This window comes from Solanum tuberosum, unplaced genomic scaffold (assembly GCF_000226075.1).
Source record: "Solanum tuberosum cultivar DM 1-3 516 R44 unplaced genomic scaffold, SolTub_3.0 scf00755, whole genome shotgun sequence".
Lineage (NCBI taxonomy): Eukaryota > Viridiplantae > Streptophyta > Magnoliopsida > Solanales > Solanaceae > Solanum > Solanum tuberosum.
Genome location: NW_006239669.1, coordinates 34,200 through 52,547, shown reverse-complemented (window position 1 = coordinate 52,547; position 18,348 = coordinate 34,200). Strand labels below are relative to the sequence as shown.

General features: G+C 33.5%; 1 protein-coding gene across 1 annotated transcript; it reads left to right on the top strand.

Moving 5' to 3' along the window:
• The first annotated feature begins 10,984 nt into the window (after positions 1–10,984).
• Positions 10,985–16,533, top strand: LOC102600481 (probable magnesium transporter NIPA6). The gene is made up of 10 exons (XM_006367269.2): positions 10,985–11,387; positions 11,476–11,662; positions 13,114–13,170; positions 13,281–13,371; positions 13,465–13,625; positions 13,729–13,856; positions 13,999–14,136; positions 14,996–15,088; positions 15,174–15,291; positions 16,095–16,533. The coding sequence occupies exons 2-10, from the start codon at positions 11,539–11,541 to the stop codon at positions 16,205–16,207; spliced, it is 1,023 nt and encodes a 340-aa protein (XP_006367331.1). The 5' UTR covers positions 10,985–11,387; positions 11,476–11,538; the 3' UTR covers positions 16,208–16,533.
• Positions 16,534–18,348: the final 1,815 nt, after the last annotated feature.

Below are 18,348 nucleotides of genomic sequence, written 5' to 3'. Positions count from 1 at the left end.
TTATAAATATTTCATATAGCCGCGCGAAGCGCAGACAATTTCACTAGTATTTTAATAATATTAAGTAAAATAACTTTAACATTATAAGATTTATTTAATAAGCTTAATATAATAATATCAAAATTAAGTGAACCTTAATTACTCATTGGCAGCGTATTAATTGTTTTATAAGTTGGGTGAAGAAACTAATTGGAATCATGAAACAAAATTAGTTACGTTTGAAACACAAAGTTTGAGATATAATAGTTTTTAGGCTTAACTCATCTGCGTCCCCTTAAAGTTATCCGTATAATTCACTTAGACATTTCAACTAGGGCTAGTACCTATTGAACACCTAAAATATTCAAAATGTGTATCTATTAAACACACAATACTGATGTGATAAAAAACGTGTTCTTCACTTTCCATGAGCGCGTGAAGATACCCAAATAACATTTTCCTTTTTCTTTTCCCTGTAAAAAGTGCACTTTTTAATATATTGACCCTTGACATTAATTAACAAAGAAACCAAATAAAATTAACTAACAATAAAAAAAAAACACGTCTTCTTCCCAAGATGTTGCCTCAACGATTTCCATCCAACATCATTCCACCATCTATGTACTTACCAGTTACCTCTCATGCCACTCCACTCCTCCAACTTCCTCTCACCCTCTCCAATTATTCTTCTGTTTTTTCCTTTTTATTTTTCATGTTTCAAATATTTCGGCGAAGTTCCATTTATTCCGATAAAAGAAAATTGAATCAATTCTTTTTCCGACAAACGATTGTTCATGTTTCTTATAAATGTGATAAATGTTTATTAATCGAAAGAAAGAAGATGAAGGCAATGGATATGAGGTGTTGCCAATGAAAAGGGAATGAAAAAGTGGGGCGATGATTTATATGTGTGTCGGCGCCGGCTAGAAGGTGAAACAACCTTAACACGAAGAAGATGAAGAAGACGGGAGGGTGAGGCATTGATTAAAAAAGTTAATTTTTATTTTCTTAAAATTCTTTTGGATTATTTAAATAGAATTTTTTTAAAATTCAATTCAACCACCATGTGTCATTGTTTCATTGGTATACTGGCTATGTATTTGCGTTTGAGCTACACACAATTTTGATTTTCAACTGATTATAATTTTGTGTAGATTAAAGTGTTCAATAGGTATTAATCTTAGTTGATGTGTCTAAATGAATTATGCGGACAATTTTAAGGGGCCGCAGATGACTTAAGCCTAGTTTTTCTATGGAGTATGTTATTAGCATCATAATTGTCAATTTGTCACTGACATTTTGTCTTTTATTGCTACTTGAATTTATTGTATGGTACTGACAAATCCATTGTGATTATAAGAGAAAAGACATAAATTCCACCTTGAACTTGTATCGAAAAGTTACTTACACGCTTAAACTATCATGATGACCTATTACACACTTTACTATTCAAAAGTGAATTTATTACCCCTTAAAACTGATGTGGCAAATAAATAAAATGAAAATAAAAACTAAATGCGTCAGTTGGAAATAAAAATAAAAATAATAATTAAAATCAGTTGTTCACCAGCCCCCCACCTTCCTCCACTCCACCCCTACCCCCACACCTCTCCTTCAAACCTCTTCTTCTTCACACCTATTCTTCTTTTTCACATCTCTTCTTCACACCTATTCTTCTTTGGGTAAAGGCATAAATTTCCCCCTAAACTTGTACACAAAAGTTATTTACAAACTTTTACTAATGGGGTGACCTATTACACACCTTAAGTACACAAAAGTGTATTTATTTACCCATTTCGTCACCCAACCCAAGACATTATGCATAGGGTGAGAGCCACATAGTAAAAGACCCCAACCCGATTCATTTGACCCAAACCCGTTTCTTTTCACCGAAATCCATTTTATTTTACCATAGTCCATTTATTTCACCCACCTATTTCGTTTCTCTAAGAACACCAAAACCTAATTGAAAATTTCATCTGTAAATCCTAATTTTAGCTAAAGATTTCTTCGATTCTGTAGTGTTTTTGAAGCATCATTGTAGTTTTAATCATCTAATCAAGTTTTCACTGTCATATTTGAAGAACATTGGTGTGTTGTCGATCGAGGCGTTCATTGTTTGGTGGAAGCAAATCGGTGGTTACTAGGGTTTGGTGGGTACAATCGAGGCGTTCATCGTTCATAGTGTGTTGTCGTCTCCATTTCTGAAATGTCAGTCAGACATCTCTAGGGTTACTTCATAGTTCATACTTTTTAGCTTAGGATTATTTCGTCTTTAATTTTTTTCAAGTTTACTGTATGTCGTCTTTCATTTACATGATTCCCCTTTGTTGTATGAATTTTGTTGTTGTATGTGTTTTATCGTTGTTGTTCAGGTCAACTATTAACATTATTTTCAGGTTAAAATGTCTTTTGAATTGATTACTTTGAGATTTTACCACGGTGGTGTTATGAAGATTGGGAAAAAAGGATACAAAGGGAAACCATATCATGGTGGAGAAGTTTATGAGTTTTTAGATGTTGATATAGATAGGTTATCTTATTTTGAATTGAGGGATTGTCTGAAAAGTTGGGGTATGAACTTGGACAATGTGTGTTGTATGTGAAACTTTCTAGAAGTACTGCTATGTTAGAAATCAAATCTAACTATGATACTACTTTAATTGCTGAGTGTTTGAGTCATGGAGATATTTTGGATTGTTTTGTGTGTCACTTTATTGCTGATCCAGTTTTGGTCTCACCTTCATTGAAATATGGGGAAAGTGGAGTAGGTGTGAGAGCATCTCAAAACAGTAGGCCTAATGCATCTTTTGATGCTGAATTAGAACCAACACACGAGGCCCAAGAAAATGCCTCAAACCTTGCCCCTGCCAATTCAAATACATCTTCTCCTGTACACTCTTTCACTGCTCCAAATACTCCTCCTCCTACTCATCAAACTCCAACCCTTATCCATCCCTCTAGTGATCCAACTCTTGACCCTGTCCATTCTTCCTCTGATCTAATTTCTGACACTGTCCATCCTTCTAATGAACAAGATTCAGATAGAGAATCATTGAATGGGGGATTTAATGGGAGTGATGTAGATGATGAGCTAAGAAGTTTTAGGGAGGAAAAGAGTAAAAGAAAAAGAGAAGGAAAAGGGGAGAAAAAGCTCCATTACCTGATCATGTCAAGTTAGGAACAGAAAAAAGGGCAAGATGCTGGGTATGATGAATCTACATGTGGTAATAGAAACAACTTAGAAGGCAAGCTAGTTGATGATGAGCCTTATTATCCCTCAGATGAAGCTTCCAGTTTTGAAACAGATCCAGATGCTTTCAGTGATGATGAATGAGAGGTTCAACAAAGAGAGAGTTAAGCCAAGAAGGAGAAAGAAGGTGAATAGAGTTGTATTTGATACATTTTCTCAGAAAATAGTGTGAGAATTGGGTCTTGTATTTGAAAGTGTTAATGAGTTTAGATCTGTTATTACCAAATATGTTGTTGCTGAACATGTTGAAATTGAAATGTATATTAATGAACCAACAATGGTAAGGGTTAGGTGTACAGTTGGTTGTCCTTGAGTTTTATTTGCTAGCTTTGATTCTAGGGCAAATAGTTTTGTTGTAAGGACATACAATTCAGTTCACAAATGTGTTCCTACTAATAAGAACAAACTTTGTAATAGCAAGTTCTTATCTAGTCATTACAGTGAAAGGATAAAAGAACAACCTGACATTAGAATCTTTGAGTTTCAAGGGCTTATTAAAAAAGAATTGAATTTATATGTTGAAGAACAGTGTGTAGGAGAGTAAGAAACAAAGTATTACAAGAGCTAATGGGTGACTATGTTCTTGAGTTTTGGTGGATTTTGGACTACAAAGATGAGTTGCTAAGAACTAATCCAGGTAGTACATGTGTAGTCAAGCTTCATGAGGAAACATTTGAAAATGGTAGAAAAATGTTTCAAGGCTTCTACATATGTTTTGATGCAATGAAGAAGTCATTCTAGGCTGGTTGTAGGAAGTGCATTGGTTTGGATGGTTGTTTTCTAAAGGGAGTATCTAAAGGTCAATTATTGGTTGTTGTTTATAAAGATGGGAACAATCAAATGCTGCCACTGGCATGGGCAGTAGTTGAAGTTGAAAATAAGTTTACTTGGAATTGGTTTGTCAATCTTCTAAAGGAAGATCTTCAGTTGGGAGATGGTACAGACCTCATAATTATATCAGATATGCAAAAGGTTAGAATATTTATCGGTTTTTTGATTTATTTCATGTCTTGAATTTATTTATGAATGTCTTAGTTTCTCTAATGTCTTAGTTTCTTAGTTTCATGTCTTGAATTTTCTTATAGGGTCTTAAAATTGTCATAACTGATCATTTGCCAAATGTTGAGCATAAAATATGTGTTACACAAATCCTTGCTAACTGGTCAAAGAGATGGAGAAGTATTGAGAGAAAGAAATGTTTCTGGAGGTGTGCAAGGTCTACTTTTGAGGCTGAGTTAAAGGATAATATTAGTTATATGAAAAGGTTGGGCCATAATATAGTTGATCACTTGTATTATAATCCTGAAAGATGGAGCAAGCTTTACTTCAATTTTATCTCAAAATGTGATGTTGTAGACAATAACATGGTTGAATGTTTCAATTCATGGATATTAGCAGCAAGGCATAAGACTATAATTACAATGCTTGAAGAAATTAGGGTGAAAATAATAGGGTAGATGAGAGAGTTTTGCAATACTTGGATCTGTGACATTTCTCCAATGGCAATGAAAGTTCTACAAGATAACACAGCTAAGTCTATGAAATGCATCATTGAATGGAATTCAGATACATGGTATGAGGTACTTCATGGACCATACAGACATGTTGTAGATATTCAAAGGCAAACATGTAGTTGTAAAGCATGGCTGTTGAAATGCATACCATGTCTTCATGCAATAACTGGTCTTCACCATAGAAAATTGGACCCAATTAACTACATTTCTCATTGGTATAACAGAGAAACATACATGAAGACATACAACTATTTCATTTAGCCAGTTATGAATCTGAAAATATTGCCAGAATCACAAAACATCTTTGTGATACCACCTTATGTTAGGAAGATGCCAGGAAGGCTTGGCAAGAAAAGGAAGAAAGAGAAAGGTGAAACAAGTAAAACTGAAAAATTATCCAAAAGAGGGATTGAGATGTCATGCATCACTTGTAATAACAAGGGTCACAATAAAAGAAAGTGTCCCCTTGGTGCATCTGCTTCTGGCACAAACTTTACTGCTGGACCAAGTTCAAGACCTGCTGCTGGACCAAGTTCACGACCTCCTTCTGGACCAAGTTCTAGCCCAAGAGCAACACCTGATGCTGCACCAACATCAACACAAACTGCTGGCCCAAGAGCAACACCTGTTGTTGCACCAACATCAACACAAACTGTTGGCCCAAGAGCAACACCTAATGCTCTAACTGGAAGCGAAATGGGTAGACCAAAGGGTTCAACAAAAAAGGTGATATAGTTTCCTTTACTTACTTCATATATAAGTTTTAAATAAGTTGCTTTACTGAATATTTTATTATTTTTTTGGATAGTGTTGCTAGCAGAACAAGAATGGTTGGAATGGGTGTACTACACACACAAAGTGGTGCTACTATTATTAATGTAAGTTTCCTATTTTTATACTTAAATATTATTTATTTATTTTTCTTTAATCACAAATTAAGATTATTTATATTCATTTGAACATCCTGAAATGCCTAGTGAAAGATTTAGAAATGTGAAGTCTTCAGCAGTTGTCACTGGAGATCTTGGGCATAAACCAACATGTGGTGTGAAATGGAAGGGAAAACAAGCTATGACCTCAAGCCAACTTGAAGAGATGAGGGGAAGAAAACAAAATGTAGACTAGGTCTAAGGCTGCACATTTGAGCCAAGAGAGCTCTAATGCAATCTAACTTGTTTTGGTAGATTTTTTTTGGTAATGCAATGTAGACATTATGTTTTGTTGGTTGATACACAATGCAATGCACTTTATTCCTATTTAGTTCCCTTATATTTAAGACAATGAATCGGCAACTGTGACTGTATTTTAATTTGTGGTGTTTGATTATGTAACTGCTTTGACAACTACTAACTTCTATTTTGATTAATGATTATGCAGTTATGAATGTCTGTTTATGTAACAATATTGCTTTTCTTTTAGTTGATGATTTCTGTGTTTATGGAGGGTAATTAGTGACTACTTTAGCAGTGGCTACACAAACGTATAGTTTAGACAATTGAGCAGATAGTTGTAGACACTAAATGTATAGTTTATCCCCAAATACAAAACCAAATATTCGCCAACATAAATGAGACAAATTAAGATAAGGGCAGCCTTGCAAATTCTTCATTACACAAACAAATTCAACCAACATCTTTTCATTGCACAAAAGCCTTACAAGTTCAACACAATGTTGCAAAATTTTGGTATAAGAAGAGATCATGGAAATTTCCTTGAATCTCCTTCTCCTTTTAGAAATAATACTCTTTGAAATACTAAACTTACACCTAAAATACAAACACACAACAGAGCAATCCAAAGTTGTTTCTCCCTTTTCTTGGACTTGGGCAATTTATTTTTCCATTTCTTTTCAACTGTTTTCATCATCTTCAAATCATCATCAAAATTGTCCATTTTTGACTCTATCTTGTTCATACCTATTTTGCTTTCCATAGATTTGGTCGACTTAGTAGGCTTGTTGATTTCCTTATCTGAAGTTTCAACTTTTCAAGAAGATTCAACACTATGTTCAAGCTCATTAATTCTTCCCAACACCTTGGGAATCACAAATTTGGATCTTGGATCAATATAATCATCCTTCCAAAGCCAAAAATCGCATGATATAGCATTCTTAAAAAACAAAACGAATCATTCTGTGGCTCTTGAAATAACAAAACGAATCATTCAACTCTTAAAAAAAATTAACTTACCCCATAGTAAGGACAACCCCAATATCTTATACCAGGATTTTTTGGGGTCCAAGAGGTCAGCAAAGGCAAAACAAATCCATGTTTGCATCACACCTCTTCCAATTCATGATCTTTCTCTTGCAAACAGAGCCTAGTCAAGCTTATTCAAGACATTGTAGCACCTTAATAAGAATTACAGCGAATCAAACAACTAAAAATGCAAAAAAATTACGAAATAGATAGAAACAAATCAAAATGAAAAAGAGAGGAATGAATCAAAATGAAAAGAGATGAATGAATAATAGTGAAAACAAGTTACCTTTGATTCAAAAGAAGGAATTTTGAACTATGTTTGAATTCAATTTGGGCTTCAGATTTTTGGGTGAAAATTTAGGGTTCTTCTTCATTAGGGTAAGATGGGTGGGTTATAAGAAGAGAATGGGAATATAACCGTTGGGTTGGGCTCTTTTATTAAAAAAATAAATAAAAATGACTTTATTAGCGTGTTGACGCGCTCATTTATGTGGAGCGAAACGCGCCCTGGATTGGGTGACGGAAGGGGTAAATAAATACACTTTTGTGTACTTAAGGTGTGTAATAGGTCTCTCCATTAGTTAAAGTGTGTAAGTGACTTTTGGGTACAAGTTTAGGGGGAAATTTATGCCTTTTCCCTTCTTCTTTTTCACATCTCTTCTTCTTCATTCTTTATACATCACAATCTCAAGGTACAACTTTTCCTTTTGATTAGCAATTAGGATAATTTTCATAGATTTGTTAGTGAATAATTGTATTTTGTGATAATTTTAACTAAAGGAAGAATCTAAAAAGAATTTCGATAAACCTAAATAAATAAATCCTTAAGTTATGTTTAGGTGATTTTGGTTGATTGTTTCAATCTTTTCTATTTTTTGACTTTGTTAAAGAAGTTTTGGTTGTTAATCAATTTTTGGGTTTAGTTGTAATGACAATTTTATGGGTATATGGTGATTCTAGGTAATGGGTGAAAAAAAAGAGGAAATTGAAAGTGGTGAAGAAGATTAATCAATTTTTGAATTTGGTGAGGATGACAACTTTATGAGTGTGGTGGTGCTAGGTAACGATTTTGAAAAAAAAGAATGAAAATTGAAGATGGTGAAGAAGAAAAAATTATATTAGAAATGGTGATGGTGATATTTAGTGGTGGATGACGAAGAAGAAGAAGAATTGAAGGTGATATGACGGCGGTGAAGAACAAAGAATCAATAGTGAATAAGGTAGCCGGATTTTTCCGTGAGATAAGAAATGGAGTGGGTGAGATTTTGTGATGAAGAAGGTATAATTATTAGAGAATTTTAATAATTAATTAGAGATTAATTAGTATAAAATATTGTTAACAAAAGAAAAGTAATTAATAAAGAAAAGAAAACAATTTTTTAAAATAAAAAATCATAACTTCTGACATGGCGCTGACGTAGCGCTAATGTGGCGGCGAGTGTATTACACCACACTGTATTACACCACACCCTGTGAGAGTGGTGTTACACGTCTCAGGGTGGTATTAAAAATTCACTTTTGAATAGTAAAGATGTGTAATAGGTCATCATGATAGTTTAAGCGTGTAAATGACTTTTCCATATAAATTCAGGAGGAATTTATGCCTTTTCCCTTATTATAATGATGAAATACATCATATAATGTTCCATTGATTTATTGTAATAGTGTCGTAGTCTTTTTTTCTTCTTCTTATCTTGCGATTACTATTCGATAATCCTATATATTTTATTCATTACCTTATTTTATCTTTATTTTATAATTACTGTACTTCAAACTTTACTTTTTCTTTATAATATTATAAATATATAAATGTATTTGTTTGCAACAAATCTTATTGATAAATCAATATGAGTACAATTGTGTTCATCTCTTCATTATTCTTTCATAAAATTTATCTGTGATTCGAGTCCCATAAGATTTATCGTATTTCTTTAACTAGAATGATTTGATTTGACCATGAATATTTCATGAATTTGCGAAATATTCGAAATGCTTCTTAAAGGGAATATAATATCCTTTATATATGCGTGAACAAGAGTTTAGGGTTATGTACAGGGGCGGACCCACGTGTTGTCCAGGGGGTTCACCCGAACCCCCTTGATAAAAAATTACATTGTATATATAAGGTGAATTTTCTGAATTTATGTGGATATATATATTTTGAACCCCCTCAATGACAAGGTGAAGGAGATAGCCCAACGGCAGCTCCCTTCAATATAAAGCCTGACGTCCAGGGATCGAATCCTTGGGTTAGCCTTTTTTTTAGTTTTTTACTTTCAGTTTTTTTTTTTAATTCCAATTCCGATTTTCATGTTTTTTTTAAAAATAAAAAGTGCTAAAATGTGGTGTTAAACCCAAAAAATTCAAGGGTCCCATACTCCCATTCCTAAAAGCTAATAACTTTTTCACTTTTCAAATCCCTAAATCACTTTCTTGTTCTTCCCCAACACTCAAAACTCAAATATTAAAATCATCTCCCATAATATTCTATTGTTGATTTGACATATTTTAAAGGGCTAACTTTTTGTTTCACTGTAATCACTTATGTTAGTTTCGGATTTTTTGTAACGAAACTAACTTTTTGTACCTATAAACTATACACTACTACTTTCTTGATTTTTTTTTTTGTTGGCTTATTTACACATTTATACTTTTATTTTTCGAATCCCCTGAACAAAAATCCTGGGTCCGCCACCGGTTATGTAGCCTCTAATTGAAATTGAACACACCTTGTAAAGTCTCAACTCGAATTAAACACATTTAGTAGAGTTCAAAAAAATTCAATGTCTATAGTATTCTTTAGATTGATGATGCATGATATTACTATATAAGAAAAGCATCAATTGAAAAATGATAATAGGTAAATTTTGAAAATTATTTTTTCTCGTTTTATTAGAAAAAACATTTTCCAAATAATATTTTTAAAAATATTCTATAAAATGCCTCTGATGGCTTTCAATCTTCTTATTTGGACAGCCACGTGGTTATTACGTGATTTTTAAGGTCTTTCTTCCTTGGCTGGCTTTTTAATACCAAAAATGAATTGGTGCCAACTGCCAAGTGGCTCATAAAGTCAAATACACTTCCTAATTATTTTTTAAAAAATCTTAATTAAAAAGGTTAATAATAATGGAGAAACTAATTGTTCAATGCAAAAGACAATAAGAACATATTTGCCGAAAAGGTCAAAAGAGTTTTGGGTTTCTATTAGTTGAACTTTTCAAATTAATTGTTACGTGATCCTACTTCAAGTCCTAATTATTTATATTAAAATCCCTTATTTCTCTCCTAAGGGATTGTAATTTCATATTAAAACTATGTGATTCCTAAAATTTATATTATTATTTATCTGTAATTTTTTCGGTATATACTTCTAATAAAATACAATTCTCAAGATTTTAAAATATTAGCTAAACAAACTAATCCTTTTTATCCATTTTAAATATCATGCTTATTAAAAATAGGTAGTCTAAATTTTATTTTTTTTATATTTAAAAAATTTAGATATAATTAATCATTTATTTTCACCTTTACTCTCTCTTAATATTAAACTATAAGTGTGTGGAGAAAAACAAAAGTTAATTTTCAGAAGCTAAAACAAGTAGCATTTGCCTGAAAACACTTTTTAAGAAATATTTTAGAGAAAAAATACACTTACAATTACTTTTTACAAGTTTGGCGAAACATTAATTGTTAAGTTCAAAAGTGTTTGTAAATTTGGCCAAACACGGAGTATTTTCTAACCAAATACATATATTTTTGTTTCGAAAATAAATTGATTTTAGAAGTTTGACTAAATATGTTATAAATATGCAGAGAAATTAATGTGTTTGAAAATAAGAGTCGTATTAAATTGAAATTAACGAATAATAAGATTAATTTTTTAACTATACGATTAATAATGAAGTAATATAATACTCGTAACGACTGAGCCCTGATGTGCATCTGAAGCCGCGTAGAGAATAATTGTTCTACTATGATTAATTAAACAAAATAACAAAAAAAGAAAAGAAAAAGATACAAGTTTGAAATTGGAACAATGTGAACAGAACAAGTGGCCCAACTCATAACACAAATTTGGGATTTTAGCAGCCTGGTTGGTCAGGTCTTTCATGGTGGTTAACCATCATCTCACGATCAGCAAATCTTCAATTAATCTCCATTTTCAAGTCAGTGTGGCCCTCCATCATCATCGTCATCATTCTACTGAATCCATATTAAAACGAAGCTTCCGAAAACAACCACGAATTTAGGGGAGACCGAGCTGCCATTCCTTGATGACTTCTTATCAATTTCTCAGATCTCCCCTTCATAAACCCATACATACATCTACTACTCCTTTTCTAGCCGCTCGAAGATCTGTATATAGTTGATTGGTTTTGTTCCGAATCGGTATCCAATTACTAGCTTCAGTTTGCTGGCTCTTTTGTCTTTTTTGAGGTGATAATTGAGATTTTGTTTTCGACTCTATTTGGCGGGAAATTGGATTTGTCCTCATCTTACATTTTGGAATTTTGAATTCAAACAGGTCATTATCCTGATCCCTTTATAAGGATTTCGTATTATTATACCTGAAGAAGTAAGGAAGAGGATGGTGATTTCGGATAATACCAGAGGGTTAATTCTGGCAATATCATCAAGCTTGTTTATTGGAACGAGCTTTATATTGAAGAAGAAAGGTCTAAAGCGTGCTGCTGATGCTGGCACTCGAGCAGGTTTGTTGATCTTTAATCTCAATTGAATTGCAAATCAGCATATTTGACTTATCCTTTTCTAATTGTTAAATAGAAGCCTTGTTCACAATGTAAATTGTTCAGAGTTAAAGAGAGTTTTGTCTAACTTTACATCGAAGCTAAAGTGTTACTATAGAACTTTTGCTTGCATTTTATTATTTGGTTTACTTACCGGAACGGATAACATTCGAGATCATGCAGGATTATACACAAAAGATTCTGTTTATTATCTCAGTTATTGTTGTTAAGGGCTTATTAAGAAATTTCAATCTTTTAGGAAACTTGGATGTCTACAATCTGGTATCTAGACAGTGGTCTCGGGTTCAGTTTTAGGAGTCAATTTGACACAGGTTATATTGAGAAATTTATTGGATTGCCAATTTCAAGTTATTGCATCTTAAGATCTGCCTAGGATTTGATAGACATTCTAATTGAAGATTAGTTTGGAAAATTTTCCATGGAGATCATATTGATAAGTTAGGAAGCTGTTCACATACAAAAATTATTCTGTGAAGCCCTTACAGATGCGTTGTTGCAAACTAAAGACTATCAACTTGTTAGTCATGAGCAAGATGAAGAGGCAAAGATATATATGGTGGGGGTTCCATATTTCAATATAGTTTCTATAGTATATGTAATGATCATATGGAAATTTTAAAAAATGTTAGTATGTAAACTTATGGTTTGTCCATGTTCTGTGAAGTGTTTTCTTAGATATCCGTGTGGAAGTACCCTCAAGGGCGGCCGGTTTACCTCTCTTGTGTGGTTTGCGAGTTATTATAATTGAGTCGGGTAATGGTTGCAGGCTCTCTTGTCATCAAAAAAGGATAACCGTGTGGAAGTTTAGATATATGTTTGAAGTTGTGGAGAATTATTAATACCTTTGATGGTTTTATGGACTCTTATTATGCCAGAGATTTTGATAAAAAGGATCACTCACAGGCTATAAATTTTGTATTGGTGGTTGTGTTGGTTGCTGGAAGGTGCCATTACAACATCTTGTAACATTATCTATTATGTGGCTATATATATGGCTATGGCTGAGGCGATTAAAGAAGTTTTGAGGTTAAAGGGTTTGTTTGACCAGCTTAGTCCATGTCGGGTGTAATTACTATTTATTTTCATTGAGTTGGTATCAGTTAGAAATATGAAATACTTCAGGGTCTTCTGCTTTGTTTTTAAGAAATTGCTGTTGAAATTTCTTCTGTTCTCTTGATATATCAATTCTATTCATTTTTTAAATTAAAACTGCAATGTTTTATTTGCTTATTTTCAGTTGTTCTGAAGTCTTTTAGTGCCACATTATCATTGTCTAATTTATGATTCATGACTCTAAACTAATTAAAATCTGTAATACAAGATCATTTTGTCCATCACATACTGTGCCAACTTCTGGTCGCTCACTTAAACAGTTATTCTGATATTTACTGCAGGAGTTGGAGGCTATGCGTATTTGCTTGAACCACTTTGGTGGACAGGCATGATATCAAGTGAGTAAATCATGAATTGTCTCAATGCCTTAACCCACTTTTCGGATAATGAATGTATTGGTATTGTGTGGTTTGGATTTTGATGAAAATTTTGGATTTGGATTATGTAGTGATCGTTGGGGAGGTGGCCAATTTTGTGGCTTATATTTATGCTCCAGCAGTTCTGGTGACCCCTCTTGGTGTTTTGAGTATAATTATCAGGTATGATTTTTGAACTTTATGAACTGTTTGTACGCTCTAATAATGAAACATGAGTGGTGTTGACAAAACTTAGCTTGGTGAATTTTTGAATAGTGCTATTTTGGCGCACTTTCTGTTGAAAGAACGATTGCAAAGATTGGGTGTACTGGGATGCATTTCGTGCATCATGGGCTCAGTGGTTATTGTTATCCATGCACCTCAGGAGAATATGCCAGCTTCTTTAGAAGAAATCTGGATTTTGGCAACTCAACCAGGTTTGAATTTTGTGTCTTTAGCATAAATGTTTTTCTGTTTACCATAGGTCATCGCACTTATAGAAGTAATTACTTATTTCTTCATTACTGCCTCTGTCTGCAGCATTTTTGGCTTATGTAGCTGCAACTTTATCGGTGGTGCTAGCTTTGATTTTGCATTTTGAGCCTCGCTATGGGCAGACAAATATACTGGTTTATTTGGGAATCTGTTCCTTAATGGGTTCATTCACGGTAATTTGTTTTCTTTTAAGCTACCATTCTTAGCTGCAATGTGGACACAACTGTTTCTGTATGTGGTGCGGTTTGCATATATCAACAGTTTGCTACCTTGTCCAGAGATTGGTTGCTGTAGTTTTTTCATGGTTCTTTGCAGATTGTCAGCATAAAGGCTATTGGAATTGCAATAAAACTTACTTTGGAAGGAATAAGTCAAGTTGCTTATCCTCCGACATGGTTTTTTCTTTCTGTTGCAGTGATATGCGTCATCACACAGCTAAATTACCTTAATAAGGTAATACTTTATCTATAGAGTAGAATGGATAAAGGGGATTTGAGAAGCCGACCCCAACTAATTTGTGATTGATTTGTTCTGAATTGATGTATTCTTATCAACCTATCAAGCCTTTGCTTGCCCATATCCGAGAGTAGTTTAGATCATACATCTATGATCTATGTGCATATTTTCTATCATTCATTTAGATTTAGATATTAAAGTAATTATTCTTCTTTATGCACTCCTTCTATTGGTGCTAATTTTATCATAGTGTGTCTCGGTATTTGTCAGAAAGATAAAGTGTAAGGTTGATAATGAGAATTGATACCTACTATGCTAGAACGTTCTTCAGAACTGCAGACTTTGTTTATGTTTCTTTCAGGTTTTTGTAATTTGGAAATATAATTCAGCTTAAGATTTATTTTTGATGAACGTCATTAGATGCCCATGAATAGTTTAATGTCCACCTTGCACAGTCCTCTAGGAATGCCTTTTCTCATCCTATGTTGAGAAACAGGGTATCACAGTTCAGTTCCTTGAGTCACTTGTTGGTCTTTCTTAAAAGCTTAATGATTGAGCAGCATAACTTTGGATATCTCAAACAAGTAGTTCCGTTTTCTAATATAGCACAATATTCTGGTCTATTGTCGTGTTAAATTTTCCTAATTAGCTGATTGGGGGATGCATAATTGATTGAACAACCTTTTGACTGCTGCTGGACGACTAAAAAATTAGTTGGTTTGAAATGTGTACTATTAACATGAGATGTGTAATTTTGTTTTGGAGTTTATGACATGCATGATTGTTATGGGTCATTCAAGGTGGTACCCTTTGGGGAGTTTAAAAACATTTCTGATATCTATACATCCTTTGATAGGCACTGGATACATTCAACACTGCAATTGTTTCTCCAATATATTATGTAATGTTCACCACAATGACCATCATCGCAAGTGCAATAATGTTCAAGGTATTCTGTCAATTGAAGCTCTTCTTCGTTATGGTCCTCTATGAATATGGTACAGGGTATTATGAATAGTCATCTCACTTTGCAGGACTGGGCAGGACAAAGTGCCAGCGACATAATTTCTGCGATATGTGGATTTATAACTGTACTTTCAGGAACAGTCATGCTCCATGTCACTAGAGAGCAGGACCCAGTTCCTTTGCCAGGTATGGATTAGACTAAAGTTTACTGGAAGTTCTTATCCTCACATATTATATATGTTCATTCTAGATACAGTGCTACCTTGCCTATTATCTACAACAAGGATGTCATCACATCTTTCTGTTGCACTCCTTTAAAAAACAGATGTTGAACTAGGCGTGATTACTGCTACTTCTGCGTTCCTTTGTAGTTTGGTGCATCATCACCAAGGGAGAATATATTTTACAGTGTCATATTATTTGATTTATTGACATACTCGCTAGCTATTCCATTTGGGATGATCGCCAAGCCTCTTGAACACATTTTTGACAGACGCATACATGTGTACTTTGTTAAATTAGGTCTTAGGCCTAACTCACACCCCAAAAGCTAGCTCAAAGGGAGGAGGATTGCCCAAGCCTTATAAGGAGTCCACCCATCTCATTAACCACCGATGTGGGACTTTTGTCATTCTTTAACACCCCACCTCACGCCCAGTGCTTAGCATCTGGTGCGTGGGCAATTTTTATTTTGGGGGTCCCAACATCGGGTGAGACGGGCCCTGCTCTGATACCATGTTAAATTAGGTCTTAGGCCTAACTCACACCCCAAAAGCTAGCTCAAAGGGAGGAGGATTGCCCAAGCCTTATAAGGAGTCCACCCATCTCATTAACCACCGATGTGGGACTTTTGTCATTCTTTAACATACTTCTGATGTTATATCACCATAGTAGAAGTTGAAATATGAGAATGAACTTTTCGTATCTAGACATGCATCTCTGCTAGCACTGCTATTTTTCTACTTCTAATATTAAATTGGTATATGCAGGAACTGTAACATGGTACGATGGGGAACAAATAAAGGCTATAGAGGATGGACATTACATCCTGTTGCATGATTCAGAATACTTAGACTCATATAGTGTCTCGACGAAGAATTAGAGTGGTTGATTGCAGAACTGGAAGTTCTATCACAGCCCATTCTTGATTTGTGCAGTAGAGGAAATGAGGTTCTCGAGTTCTCATTTAAGCTGATTAATCTTGAGCTTCACAACTGCTTGGCAATTTCTTCCTATGTGCATAAGGCTAGAGGGAGAGGTTTTGATTTTTCAAGATTTCTTGAGCAACATGGGGATACATCTGGACATGGTTTTCTTGCAAATCTCTAATTGTCTAATTGCAGTCGGGGTTTGTACATATATGGCTTCTTTCTAGTGTAATTATTCATTATTTTTTCATAATGAGATATAGCATATGTTTTTTCTGAAGGATGATAAGTGGTCTTCTTGCTGTTGGTATGTTTGTTTAGATATTAAGTCAAATTTTAGTGAAACTCAATCATTTGACACCCATACACAAGATCAAAATAGAAATTTGGAGCACGGGGTAATATAACGGGATAATGAAAGATCGAGTTTGAATTAATCAAAATCACATAATCCCCTTTAACTTTACAAGAGAAGCAACATCAATTGATTATGAGATACGTATTGAAAACACTCATAAACTTGATGTGAATTATTACTTTAGTCCTTCAACTATTGATAGTCTTAAAAACACTCCTCTACTTGATTAAGTAATTTAAGAACACCCCTCTTATGCCACATGTCATTCGCCTATGCGTATATGTGGAATTTTTTACTGATGTGACGTACACATAGATATATATAGTAAAATAAAAAAAACATTCAATAATTAAATGCTAAAATTTAATAATGAAGATTTTTTTTTTAAAAAATAATTTTTTTTTCTTACCTTACCCCATCCCCTACCCAGGTACCCCCACCCCCTCACCCCTCAAAATTTTTAAAAAGTTTTTCTCCGACTCCCTTCCCCCCCAAAAAAAAGTACGCTTAAAATAAAATATTTTTTTTTCTTATCCTACCCCTCTCCCCTCCAAAAAAAAAAAAAAGGTTTAGAATAATTTTTGTTTTTTGGGGTGCGTGGGTAGTGGGTGTAAAGCTAGGGGTACTGGGTAGATGATGGGGTGGGGTGATAAAAAAAATGAAGTTCTTTTATCTTCTTAAATTGCTAAATTCCTAACATTTAATTATTTAAATGTTCTTTAAATATTTTTTCTATTACACCTACTTATGTGTACGCCCCACGTCAGTAGAAAATTTTACATATATATACATGTGGCATAAGCGGGGTGTTTTTAAATTCACTTAATCAACTAGATGAGTGTTTTAAGACTGTCAATAGTTGGGGGACTAAAGTAATAATTCACGTCAAGTTTAGAAGTGTTTTCAATACTTATTTCATTGATTATTTGAATAATCACTAAGACTTGTTTTATGATGACTCTTGATCTACAATCTAAGTGCGACTTGGTTAGTATATCAGGACAATTCATTATTTTATTAATTGACTAATTTAGCTTAACGATCTTTCAAACTTGTATTAGACTACATTTTTGAGATCCGTCAATCGATTAATTATGAATTGATTACCTTGAAATAGCATTAGCGGAATGCTTGTATTCTTTTCCCTTTTGCGTCGTACTGCCATTCCGACTAAATTCATTAAGGGTGTATTTGATATAAAGAAAATTATTTTTCAATTATTCCATGATTGATTGGTCAAATTTTTTTGAGAAATATTATTTCTAGGAAAACAAGTTTCCTAGATAGAGAAGTTTGATTTTAGTCTAGAATTAACTACACTAGCTTCATTTTTACCCTCATATTATTTGCCTAAATTACATAGAAATGTTGCCTTTAGTTTAAAGAACATTAATTTAAAAGACAAACCAATTTTCTAGAAAATTTATAAATCTCTCTAAACAGAAAATGTTATACGTAGTGGGGAATGATGATCGTGCAGATCACAACAAGGATACCAACATTGTTAATAAGCCAGCTAAAAGGCATATAATAATTAAATAAAAGAGTAATTCTGGTGTGTCAAAGAATAATATCCTCTAAATTACAAACAAATAAATATAAGAATGGTTAACATAATATCTCAAATCACAACAAAGATGTATATGCATGATTAAGATAAATGTGGAGAAAGATTCCTAAAATAGTATATCCTTAAAAATAATACTTAAGCTATTGAGGATTATGGCAGCTAAGTTG

Coding starts and splice junctions, on each gene's coding strand:
- LOC102600481 (XM_006367269.2), top strand. CDS start 11,539: ATGGTGATTTCGGATAATACCAGAGGGTTAATTCTGGCAATATCATCA. Junction 13,857..13,998: donor CCTTAATGGGTTCATTCACG/GTAATTTGTTTT, acceptor GGTTCTTTGCAG/ATTGTCAGCATAAAGGCTAT. Junction 14,137..14,995: donor AGCTAAATTACCTTAATAAG/GTAATACTTTAT, acceptor ATCCTTTGATAG/GCACTGGATACATTCAACAC.